The sequence below is a fragment of the Saccopteryx leptura genome, chromosome 2, assembly GCF_036850995.1.
Source record: "Saccopteryx leptura isolate mSacLep1 chromosome 2, mSacLep1_pri_phased_curated, whole genome shotgun sequence".
Taxonomy (NCBI): domain Eukaryota; kingdom Metazoa; phylum Chordata; class Mammalia; order Chiroptera; family Emballonuridae; genus Saccopteryx; species Saccopteryx leptura.
In genome coordinates this window covers 228,173,909-228,187,097 of record NC_089504.1, presented here as the reverse complement: position 1 = coordinate 228,187,097, position 13,189 = coordinate 228,173,909, and the positions used below count along the sequence as shown (strand labels likewise).

Genomic DNA, 13,189 nt, shown 5'->3' with positions numbered 1-13,189 from the left:
ATTGTGTGCTGTGGGCTGAACAGTATGCTGAACACCCTCATTGTCTTAGGTAAACCTCACGACAACCCGATAGGGTGCTAGTGTTACCCTTGCTTTACAGGTGAGAAGGGTGAGCAGTTTGCCTCAGGTCATACTGTTAGTAAGTGACAGAGCTGGGATTTGAACCCAGACACTGCAGGGTTCTAGACCTGGTGCTGTGCCACTCTGTGCTTTGCTTGGTCTATTAGTGGCTCTTGAAATTGAGTGGATCACAACTGCACATTTTTTTAATAGAGTAGAAATTGAGTATTTTGCACTGGTAAAGGTGACATATTGACATGTGAAACTTTGCTTCACTTTATATATATCTGTGTTTGTGCACCTGTGAGCTCGTAAGCCAGTGCAGAAAGTAAAGGACATTTATGTGGATGTGAGCCAGTGATGGCTGGGACAGGAACTGTGGCAGCACGGGTGGAGAGAAGTGGGTCTTGGTTGAAGAGGCAGGGACAGCAGTCTCGGTGAGAGCTTGCTCACAGGGCCCAGTGTGGGTGGTGACAGTGCATCTGGGTCTCTGGTGGAAGATGGTAGGTCATGTTATGTGCCCTCCTGGGCTCTTCCACATCTGATTTTCCTACTTCTCTGAGTTGTAGCTGCTGGGACTTGGGGTTGGCTGGGACTTGGGGTTGGCAGGGACTTGGGGTTGGCATGTCATCCACATCCAAGTCTTCCAGCAGATCTGTAAGCTGGCTCTGAACCTGTGAGGTGAGCTATCATCCCAAACTGCCTAAAGGGGGGCACGGTGAGCCAAGAATAAATTCTCTCTGGAGTTTTAAGGTGAGTAGTGTCCAGCAGGTGGCAGCAGGCTTTACAGTAGCTCTAGAATGAGGGTATGGCAATGGTTTTGCTGTTGTCCCTTGGGATCCAGAGGATCTTTAGGTTCCAGTGTTGAAGAGTGCAGAACCCTTTGTCTGAAGTTCAGGTGCAGTTTGTTGCTTCTGGCTTTCTGCGAGGCCAATTTTCTTATTCTCATGCATGACCTGTTAGGGATATCCGGCTCCCTGCATTACTGCAGCGAGTCTCCTCTGTGCCTGCAGCGGGTGCTAACTGAAGACAGACATGGAATAGTTTGACCTTGGTCAGGGTGCTTCTCAGTGAACCTCAGTTTAATCATGTGTGAGGTTGGGATGTAAGAGTATCCATGTCCTGGTGTGATTGGGAGAGTTAAGTGAGATGAACTGTCGTATCTAGCACTCAGTTCTGAGCCTTGTGTGAAATTAGAGCATGGTGAGTATTTGCTATTAGTTTTTAGTAGAGCATGGTGAGTATTTGCTATTAGTTCTTAGTATAAATATTTTTAGGACAGTTTCTGGATGAACTTAAGCATGTTTGTGAACAGAGCCTGTGGGAAGAAGCTAGCAGAGAGGTTGGGCGTGGTGGGGAGGGTGTTACAGGAAAGTATTAGAGATGCAGGAGAGGGAGCCTTTTCAGGTGGCAGGAGGGTCTGTTTTCTGAGAGTGCATCCCAGTTATGGTGGCCTCCTGGGAGAGACACGCATTGAGGGGACAGTTGGGGACTGGACAGCTGCTATGAGCAGAGACAGGCATGCGGAAGAACTGACGAGCAGGGTTGTGACCCTGAGGCTGCACACCATTAGTTTATGGTGACTCTAGCTGGCCTGTGTTTTCAGTTTTCCTGGCCGTGCTGTATTCAGCAGAATCACAAGATGTGAGACTGATATTATAGCTTTAAGAGTTTGCAGGGCAGGTGCCAGGAAAGAGTATGGAGGCCGGGGACTTGTGTGCAGGGACATAGTAAGGCAGGTGATCAGCTGTCGAGTCCTGCATGGCTGAGAGGGTGACTGTCTTAGAGAAAGTGGAGGGCAGGGGTCTGTGGTACCAGACATGCAGGCGCATACTTTCCTTGAATGGTGGTTCTTCCCAACTATTCCTATCACTAATTCCTCATGTTAATAACTGAAATATTAAGACCAATGGCCAGAGAGTGTTTACTGTCTTGTATGGGCACACCCAAAAGGTCGAGATAGTTCTAGCACATAGTTTTGAATAAATTTAAAGGTGCTCTAATTTTGTGTGGTGTGCTGAATCAGTGAATGATAGGTTGTGGTCTGTAATATCAGGTGGAGTTGAACCATATAATGAGAGATTTGTTTTCATTCACTGCTTCTGAGGAGATGACATTTCAGCTCTGTTGAGCACTTTGAACATAAACACACAAGTGGACTAGAGGTGATGGATACATTTCATGTGGTTGTGTCTTGGAGGTGAAATCCCCCATGATCTGGCCTGGCCTGTCTGCACTTAAGCAGTCCTTGTTTCTCCTCTCATTTTTGTTTGGAGGAGGGTGAATCTGAGAACAGTAACATTTACTCAGTCACCGAACGTTTGGGGACCTTCACTTCAGGCAGTGAGTCAGTGTCAGAAGAACAAAGGTGAACATCGCAGGCATGGTGTTTGAGGAGCTTCTCAGCCTCTGTTACAGGCTCACACGCCATAGGGCACTAACCAGTAGTTTTGGGGTCCGGAAGAACACACAAGAACTTCTTACCTTTTGCTTTCATCTTCCGGTGTTTGAAAACATGTTGTATGTGAGTAGTAGTACACGTCTGAAATATACAGATAAACCTACGTAGACGGGGGCTTCCCTTTTTTTTTTTTTTTTTGCAAGTAATGTGTCAGTGGTTTTCAAGATTATATTTCAAGACCCAATGATTATAGACTCTGAAATTCTTACACATCAGGTAGTTAACTCTTTCCTGGACTGACATGAAATTTCTGTTGGACCTGAGGCTGAAAACCACTGGTGTAAGTGATCAAAAACTGTTTGGAGGCTACTATATGTTGATATTTAAAAATATAATTTTTGATAACTTTCTCTTGTGTTCTAACATCTTAAGAAAACCAGGAGCTTGTATACGTGTGATCCATATTCTTGATAGAATTGTACTTGTTGCCTGTACTTTGTTGTGTAAATTAAGAGCTGTTATAGAAAAAGACTCATTACTAACACCTGGCTTGACAGACTTCAGTGTTTTTCTCAAAGAAGTAATTTTCTTCTTTGTTTTGGAGGAACTTGATGTTTTGTAGAACTTGGTCCTTGTTATGAAGCACCTAGCCTTCCTACCAGCTCTCAGATGTTGGGGAGGGACCTGGAGAGTGGTAGAATCACACATGCTAGTCATATTGTACAGTCCCATCCTAGCCGTGACCTCTGGTGACTGACATGTATACCTATTGATGCCTTATAGCCACAGGAGTGGGTGCCTCCCAGAAATTCCGGGCCCTTCTGTTTGCTCACCATAGGTGTTTTTTCGGTGTGAGAATGTCTCACTTTCAGAGATCCATTTAATTCTTGGTTCAAAAAATTCTTTCTACTCCCACTCTGAGAAGCTTGAAATTAGTTAGAAAAAGGCTATCAAGGCCCTGTATTAAGTGAGGTAAATTGAATAAGTGCTTCTAGGTTCACTGGCGGCTTTCACTTTCATTTTTGTTTTAGTGATGTCTTTTATTTTACATTTGACACTGTCACTTTTAAAACACTTTTAACAAGATTTTATTTAAATGCAATCTTGCATCTGTTCGCAGGTTTGATGACAATGAGAAGAATGCTTTCATTGGACTCCCTGGCACTATTGGTGACGCAGGATGTCTCTGAGTGAGAATTCGATTTTTGCCTATGAGTCTTCGGTGCACAGCACCAACGTCTTACTCAGCCTTAACGAGCAGCGGAAAAAGGATGTGCTATGTGACGTCACTGTTCTTGTGGAGGGGCAGCCCTTCCGTGCCCACCGGGCTGTGCTAGCGGCCTGCAGCAGTTATCTCCATGCGCGAGTTGTGGGTCATGCTGATGCAGAACTTACGATTTCTCTCCCAGGAGAGGTGAGAGGGTCCACCTTCTGGAAATTTTAATTTTATGTGACTTAATTACATCTCTTATGGTTCATTAAGGTAGAACTAAAACCATTCTGTCTCGAGGCTCAGAACAGTTTCCAGGTTCTACAAAAACAAGTTTCTTTTACTTTTCCATAAAATTATGACATTTTACATGTAAAGTTATTGATTTTAGATGTTAGTTAAAAATACTTATTGAGCAGATGAATAAGTTATTTATTTATTTATTTCCAAGTTGAGAGGAGGGGGAGATAGACAAACTGCCACATGCTTCCTGAGCAGGATCCACCCGGCAATCCCCAACTGAGACTCATGCTCGCAGCCTAGCTGTTTTTAACACGTGAGGCTGAGGCTCTGCAGGACCATCCTCAGTGCCTGGGGCCAACTTTGCTCAAACCATTTGAGCCATGGCTGCAGGAGAAAAAGAGAGAGCGGGAGAAAAAGAGAGAGTGGGAGAAAAAGAGAGAGCAAGAGAAAGGGGAAGAGGAGGCGTGGATAAGCAGATGGTCAACTCTCCTATGTATCTTAACTGGTAATTGAACCGTGGACTTCCACATGCCAGGCTGATGTCTCCTACTGAGCCAACTGGCCAGAGCCACTTATGTTATTTCTGATAAAATAAACAAAGCAGGGCACAGTGACTTAGAGACATCTGGAGAGACTGTGCTGTGTGCATTCTTTCCTTCTGAACTTTTCCTGGGAGGGGAAACGGGCCTGGGTTTAGGGCTCTGTTAATCCTTCATTTTTCTAAGATATGCCCTCATGGGACGTTGTTGCTCTATAGTGTTCTTTTTCTCTTTTCTTTGTTGAGATTGTGTATGCATTGGTAGAAAAAAATACAGTTTTTGTGCCATATTTTTAGAGCCTTTTTTCACATGTCTTTCCCACCAGCCTGATGTGATGTTCTAAATGTTTGGGTCCTTGTTAATGTCCTGCCTCGAAGGGACCTTGTGGGCTGGCTGGTGGTGCGGGTTACACTGACTGTGAGCACGGTTTGGTTTTAGTTAGGGGCTGCAGCTGGAAAAGCTGGGCCTCAGGATCTGGAGACCTGGAGACCTGGAGACCTGGAGTAGCACTTGTGAAGAAGAATTTGAGAAGGGATGTAGCGCTTGTGTATACCAGGCCTGTGTGAGCTGTGTGGCCGTGCATACATTCCTGAACTCGTGTCTGCTGTTTGGGGAATCAACAGGCTGTCAGTTCTGTGGCAGAGGCCAGAGCACGAAAGGCCACACCAATCACGTGACTAGGAAGGCCACTCTAGTTTGGCATTGTTTTTAAAATGGAGCAATGCATCTTGTAATGGAGACATTCTTGTTATGGTCTATATTATCAATTCTTTAATGCTTCCCAGGTAGAGAAGAGTTTTATACACAGGTGTGGGAGGAAAGGTGTATGGTGAGTACCTGTACGTGTTTATGTGTGTACGTATGTATTTATTTACTCATTCTAATTTGAGTGTAAATTCTTTTTAAAAGTATTTGCAGTAGTGACAGACAAAATGTCATTATATGAATCACTGTCCGTAAAGCCTTTTTTGGTGATTTTAACATGTTTAAAAATTGTTAATCAAGCCTGACCCAGATAGTAGCGCAGTGGATAGAGCTGAGGACCCATGTTCAAAACCCCAAGGTTTCCAGCTTAAGCAGGGGCTCATCTGTCTTGAGCATGAGGTTTCTGGCCTGCATGTGGGATCACAGACATGACCCCAAGGTCACTGGCTTGAGCCCAATGGTTCCTCGCTTGAGCAAGGTGTCACTGGCTCAGCTGGAGTCTCCCTAGCCAAGGCATGTATTAGAAGCAATTAATGAACAATTAAAAAGAAAAGTGCCACAACTATGAGCTTTTGCTTTTCATCTCTCTCCCTTCCTGTCTCTGTTTTTTTCTCTTGCTTAAAAAAAATATTAATTGAAATTTTTATTGAGAAAATTGTAAATTGACAAAAATACAATGAGAGATCCCTTATACATTTTGCCCAGTTTCCTCCACGGGTAACATTTTGCAGAATTATAGTGGAATATCCCAGCCAGGACATTGACTTTGATCCAGTCCATCATCTTTCTCAGCATCTTTGGATTTCCTTACATGGAGTTGTGTGTGTGAGGTTTGCAGTTTGATTCCCTGGGGAGCCTGTGTGTCCACCACAGTCGGCGTCCTGATGGTTCCAGCACCAGGGACCCACGTTGCCTTTTATAATCACACCCTTCACCCCCAACTCCTGGCAGCCATTACTTTGTCCTCCTTTTATTTTTTCATAAAGTTTTGTCATTTCAAAAATGTTACATAATTAGCCTGACCAGGCAGTAGCTTAGTGGATAGAGCATCGGACTGAGATGCAGAGGACCCAGGTTCGAAAAACCCCAAGATTGCCAGTTTGAGTGCGGGCTCATCTGGTTTGAGCAAAGCTCACCAGCTTGAACCCAAGGTCGCTGGCTTGAGCAAGGGATTACTCGGTCTGCTGTAGCCCCCTGGTCAAGGCACATATGAGAAAGCAATCAATGAACAACTAAGGTGCCACAATGAAGAATTGATGCTTCTCATCTCTCTCCCTTCCTGTCTGTCTATCTCTCTCTCTCTCTCTCTCTCACACACACACACACACACACACACACACACAAAATATTATATAATTCAAATCACATAGTGTGTAACCTTTTGGTGTTGGCTTTTTTCCACTTACTGAATTCCCTTGAGAGTAGTATATCCAGGTCGAGTAGTACTTGTTAGTATGGATGTACCAGTTTTTATTTAACTGTTTACCTATGGAAGGAAGTTAGGTTAATTCTGGTTTTGGGCTATAACAAATGAAGTTGCTGTGGACATTTGTGTCCAGGTCATTTCTCGGGGATTAAAGGACAGGAATACAGTTTCTGGGACAGAAACCACCAGACTGTGTGCAAGAGCACTGTGCATTTCACGTTCTTGCTGGCAGTGTGATTGGTCCAGTTTTTCCATGTGCTCACCAGGATTGGTGGTGTTGCTGTTTTTGTTTTAAGCCATTTAAAAACTAGTTCAGTACTCACAGCTTAGAGTGTATTTAAAAATATCACAAAAATATCTTGATTTATAAGAACTCAGTGTTCAAATTAGTTTTGTATTTTTGACCCAGACGGGGTTCTCTTTTCCTGGCCTCGCCTGGCAGTCAGGGTCAGTGTAAGTGTGCATGTTTCTGTTTACAGTTGCTGTCACCTGGAGTCCATGAATCTGCTGAAACAGTGCTAGACATGATCTTCAGAACTTCACTTTGTTCACTGTTTAAGTCCGAATCTTTAAAAATTTTATTAGAAGTGGTTGGCATAAGATAAGGGTAACAGTTACCATTTACTGAGCATTTGCCATGGTTCAGGAGTACTTTAAGTACTTAGATATATTATGTTTTATTGTTAAATGTCCACTTTTGTGGTTTATAGCAGTTGGAGTTGTTTGGAATATTGATTGCACAAAGCTGGGCTGGCAGTAGACACCTGGGACTTGACTGTGTGTATGTTAAAGTTGTGCTCTTCCTGCTTTATGTCACCGATTATTTATTTCAGTGGTGCTGATTGCACCTCATGTGAGTAAATCCTAATTCATGTGTCAGTCAGAGTGGGATCATAAAGAGAAGGTGTGGTCCCAGTGGAAGGGTGTGATGAGCACACTTTTCAGACTCCCTTAGCTTCACATCCCCAAATTAAAAAAACCCTATTTTATAATTATCACAAATAAGTTATTTATATCTATTACCTTCTATTCTTGTGTTTATCTACTAGACAGCTTTCAAGTGATGCATTTGTCTTTATTTTATATATTAACAGGTGACAGTTATAGGATTTGAACCTTTACTTCAGTTTGCCTACACTGCTAAGCTGTGTTTAAGGAAGGAAAATGTGGATGAAGTGTGCAAGTGTGTGGAATTTTTAGGTGTTCACGACATTGAGGAAGCCTGCTTTCAGTTTCTCAAATTTAAGTCTTTGGATGCCACTGCAGACCGACAAGAATGCCCAAGAAAAAAGTGTTTCCCACCACACTGTCAGAACACAGACCTAAAATTTTCACTTGTGGACCAGAAGGGTTTAGAAATTGATGAGGTGGAGAAATTTTTGGAAAATAAAAATGTTCAGACTCCTCATTGTAAACTCCGTGGGTACCAAGGAAATGCAAAAACATCACCACCTCTGCAAGACAGTGCCAGTCAGACATGTGAGTCCATGTGCTTAGAAAAGGGTGCTGCTCTAGCTTTGCCATCTTTATGCCCCAAATACAGAAAATTCCAAAAAGCATTTGGAACTGACAGAGTTCGTACTGTGGAATCTGGGTTCAAAGACGTTCCCACTGCTGTTCAGGCAAGTGAGACATCTGAAAATGAATGTCTGGGAGGAGTCCAGGACTCTGCTGATTTGCAGGTGGTTTTAAAATGTGAGGAGAGTAAAATAACAACAGAATGTGAAGACACCAAGGAAGAGCCTGCTGTGCAGGGCCCGTCAGAAACACCGGAAGTGACTCCTTTGCCCCATAGTTCTTCCGCAGACCCTCCTGGACTTTATTCTCTGTCTCTCTTACACACATATGACCAGTATGGTGACTTGAATCTCGCTGGTATGCAGAACACAATAGTGTTAACAGAAAAACCATCCTTAGGCGCAAATGTTGGAGAAGAGAAAACCTTTGCTGAAAGTCAAGATTTACATTTGAAATCTGACTTGGGCTCCAGGGAGGAGAGCAGCCTTGCTTCCAGCGAGCGGAGTAGTGTGGAGCGGGAGGTGGCAGAGCACCTGGCCAAGGGCTTCTGGGGTGATGTGTGCAGCACGGACTCTCCTTGCCAAATGCAGTTGTCACCTGCTGTGACCAAAGATGGGCCAGAACATGTCCACTCCCAGAAGCGGTCTGAGTGTCCCTGGTTAGGGATCAGGATTAGCGAGAGCCCAGAACCTGGTCAGAGGACTTTTGCAACATTAAGTTCTGTCAACTGCCCTTTTATAAGTACTCTGAGCGCCGAAGGCCGTTCAAGCAGTTTGGAAATTGGAAGTGATGATTTTGCCTCAGAAGCCCAGCAGGAACCTTGTCCATATGCTTGTGTGATCAGCTTGGGAGATGACTCTGAGACGGACACAGAAGGAGACAGTGAGCCCTGTTCAGCCAGAGAACAAGAATGTGAGGTGAGGGGAACACGAAAGTGTTGTTCAGACATTGTTTTGTTACCATTAATTGGGATTTCCTGCATCAGCTCCTGTTGCAGCTCTGGGGATAAGAGCAGGCTCAGGGAGGAGGAAACCCATGCCTGGGTGTGAATTGCATGGTTTGGATGTAAAGAGTGTGAGGAAGGGCTTTGTATTCATAGACTTCAGGCAGGTGTGCTGATGTCAACCATGCATGGAGTCGAGTCGCACATGGGCTATTTAACTCTTTATATCACATGCTACGTCCCCAGAAGAAAGGATGAGGACCCTCTATGGTAATTCCTAGAAAAGTCAGTACATATGTATTCTCATTGTCACAAGGTCCCCTGACCTGGGACTAGTCACTTGGCACTGAGTTGGCTGTGATGAGTTGTAGGCATGTGGCCTCTAATGCAGCGTTTTCTTTACATTCGTTTTTCATAGCCATAATTTTTTCCGTAGCTATTTTAGCTGTTAATTTAATGAATGTCCTAATAATTTAGCACATGCTAACATATAGTTAGTGTGGCATTAATTGTAAGCTTGACCCTGTGTCCTTTGTGTACAGTGTCTATGTGACGGCTGCTCTTTGCTAAAATAGTCATATAATCCAGTAATAATAAGGACTTATTAGTTCTCTATCATTTTCTTCAGTTTTGTGTTTGTAGGTGACACAGGTTTGGAAGAGTATTAAGATGTTGTTTTTCCTTTAACTTTGGAAAGGGCTGATTGGTGATTTAAGATGTATGCATGAGTTAAATCTGTAGATTTTTGTATGTTATTTATAAATCCTAGTGTTTGGAACTATGAAAGAATGTTAAAGAGAAAACATTTAAGAAATTTTAGAATATTTTGTTTCATTTATGTAACAAACTATATAGGTTGCTAGAGAAACTGACCAATGTTTTATTTGCATTTTTGGTCATTGATATAATTAAACTGTCCTACAATTCTGTCGTTTAAAAATATTATCTTTTTCGAAATTTTTGTATGTTGAAGATGAATTTAAAACATTTACAGGTTTCTCTAATTATTTCTATATTGGCAAGTGAGATATGTAGATTTAATATGAGTTATGTGAAATTACCATTTCCTGACAGAAAAATAAATCTTTTCGAATGCTTTAGAAATACTAGTGTAATTACACTAGTATTAAATCAGAGCTCCACAGTCATATACATCAAAGAATAAAATAGATTTGGGGGGAGTTTGGGTAAAAACACATTAAAAACGCTTTAGAAAGAGGTATAAAGATATCTTTGTTGTATTAACATGCCCTAGTAGGATAGATTGTTTATTCATTTTAAATACATGAATATTTGTGTTAATGTTTGATTTGCTTATACAATACCTGCTTCTCAATTTGTCTTCTGAACACTCTCTAAAAGAAACTAGAAATATCAAGTAACTTTTCAGCTTTTACTATACGGGATAGTATAGAAGTTGGGAATAGAGATCTATTTATTTTGTTTCAAGTATAAGTAAAGGTCTCTGGAAAACAAAGGCCTGTGTTGTCCCCATCCTAGTTTAAGTACAAAATCAGCAACAACAACTCATGTTTATTTCACTTTCTAGGTAAAACTGCCGTTTAATGCTCAGCGAATAATTTCCCTTTCTCGAAATGATTTCCAATCCTTGCTGAAAATGCACAAGCTGACTCCCGAGCAGCTAGACTGTATTCATGACATTCGGAGGAGGAGCAAAAACAGGATTGCTGCCCAGCGCTGTCGCAAGAGGAAGCTCGACTGCATCCAGAACCTGGAGTCAGAGATCGAGAAGCTGGTGAGCAAGTCTGTTAATCCCACCACATTCGTCCATTCTTCTTTCTTTCTTCCTTTCTTCCTTTCTTCCTTTCTTTCCTTTCTTTCCTTTCTTTCCTTTCTTTCCTTTCCTTCCTTTCCTTCCTTTCCTTCCTTTCCTTCCTTCCCTTCCTTCCCTTCCTTCCCTTCCTTCCCTTCCTTCCCTTCCTTCCTTCCTTCCTTCCTTCCTTCCTTCCTTCCTTCCTTCCTTCCTTCCTTCCTTCCTTCCTTCTTTCTTTTTTTGTAGAGGAAATAGCTATTTCAATTCCTAAGTCAGATTATAATGTTCAATTATACATTAATTTTAAAATTTCCAATTACCATTTTAAGAAAATAAATTATATGGCATTTTCAGAAAACTTAGGAAATAAAAAAAGAGGATGTTCATAGACTACAGTGTGTTCGTAAAGTCAGGGTGCACTTTTGACCAGTCACAGGAAAGCAACAAAAGACAATAAAAATGTGAAATCTGCACCAAATAAAAGGAAAACTCTCCCAGTTTCATACCTATTCAGTGTATTTCGATGTGGGCTCATGCACAGATTTTTTAGGGCTCCATAGGTAGCTATCCCGTATAGCCTCTACAGACTTGTCACTGACTGATGGCCTACCAGAACGGGGTTTCTCCATCAACTGCCGGTTTCCTTCAACTGCTATCCCACCGAGTAATGCTATTCCTATGTGGTGGTGCTTTGTTATAAACGCGCTGATAATCACGTTGCACTTTGGTCACAGATTTGAATTTAGCAAGCCACAGAACACACTGAACTTTCCTCTGTACCGTCCACATCTGGACTGGCATGGCGTGGGCTGCTCCGCTATATACACGATGTTACGTCATCATCTGTGCAGGCGCACATGCTGCTACATCATCCTACAGAAACTGGGAGGGTTTTCCTTTTATTTGGTGCAGATTTCACATTTCTGTCGTCTTTTGTTGCTTTCCTGTGACCAGTCAAAAGTGCACCATGACTTTACGGACACACTGTATTTTACTTATGTAAGTATTCTACCTATTATAGCATAATATGCTGTAATATATAAGTTAACTATTTCTGGGTGCTTTTTAAATTATTTACAAATTAAGAATAATTTTACTATCTACCTAATTCTTAGTGGTTGAGTAAGGATGAAAGAAATTATAAGACACTTAAGTTTCTTTGTGCTGTGTTTGGTATCTATAAAATTTAATGATTCAGCTGCTAGTTTAAGTAGACTAGACTTGAATAACTTGTTTTGGTTGATACCAAAACAAACCAACTTGGATATTATATCCAAGGGGAAAAAAATCACATGCTGATATGAATGGAAAGTTTTAAGATCTACTGAGACACTGAGTGTGAAGAATGCTTGCTTTACTGAATTTTGTTTTTTGTTCCAGCATCAAAACAGACTGACAAAGCGAGTCACTTGCACCCATGTTTCTCTGCCCCTTAGAGGCTAGTGGGGGAAGCACTGTGTGAAATAGCCAGTAGTGTGGCTGCGGGAGTGGGAATGTGGTTGGAGACAGCAGGGAGACAGTGCCCAGCAGTAGGGAAATATTAACTAAGACCCAAAACTCAGTTCAGCTTTGGGTCTTTGTTAATTATTGGTGAAAGTGTAACATTGTAATTGTAGCAAATCTTCAAGTACAAACAGCAATTAAATACTTTATGTACCTTCAAAAAAGTGGGAAAACTATATTTTGTATAACTTGCTGTGCAACAAGAGGAGGATGTATAACTGTGTACAAAGATGAAAGAGAAACCAGGTGATTTACAAACTAAGGCATGAGAGAGAGAAATACCTTTGTGATTTTGCTAAATGATTAATGTGGTTGGAATCAAAGAAGAAAAGTTACACATTGGGTCATATTTACCCCGTGTTTGGGGGTGTGTATTAGTCCATACCTAAAGCATGAGCACCCTTATATTATTCAGCTTTGGATTAAACACTCACTTGCCTTCAGGCAGTGTGGCTCTAATTTCAGTGACAGCTCTGCTCTAAAACGCAGATGCTTTCAGACCTTTGGGTCACATCGGGCGAAGTCACATGGTTACAGTTCTTAGAGCTAATTGTGGCCTTTCCCTCTCAGCCGGTGACAACTGTAGGGAGAATTGGTCCAGTTTTCTTCCTCTCCTAGAACAAACAAAAATGATAAAACAAGCCTTTGTATCTATCAAGCCGGCTTCAGAAGTAACTTCATGTATAGATGGATACTCAGCAACTATGTTGGGGAGTGGCTCTAACCTGTGTGCTGCACAAGGGGGCTGCAGCTCAGCCCCCGGAGATGTTCTCCCTTCAGGACTGCCTGGATGCTCAGTTCTAAATTCCAAGGAGGAGAGCACGTGGCTGACTTATTTTGGCTCAGGTGTCCTCGTCTGTAACTAGA

General features: G+C 42.2%; 1 protein-coding gene across 2 annotated transcripts in view; it reads left to right on the top strand.

The window, feature by feature from the left end:
* The window catches only part of BACH1 (BTB domain and CNC homolog 1), a 39,316-nt gene that overhangs the window by 20,410 nt on the left and 5,717 nt on the right, over positions 1-13,189 (top strand). For both annotated transcript variants that reach the window (XM_066370388.1, XM_066370389.1), the window contains exons 2-4: positions 3,582-3,875; positions 7,679-9,019; positions 10,595-10,801. In XM_066370388.1, the coding sequence (XP_066226485.1) occupies positions 3,642-3,875; positions 7,679-9,019; positions 10,595-10,801 (1,782 nt within the window). In that variant the 5' untranslated portion in view covers positions 3,582-3,641. The remainder of the gene's footprint in view (positions 1-3,581; positions 3,876-7,678; positions 9,020-10,594; positions 10,802-13,189) is intronic.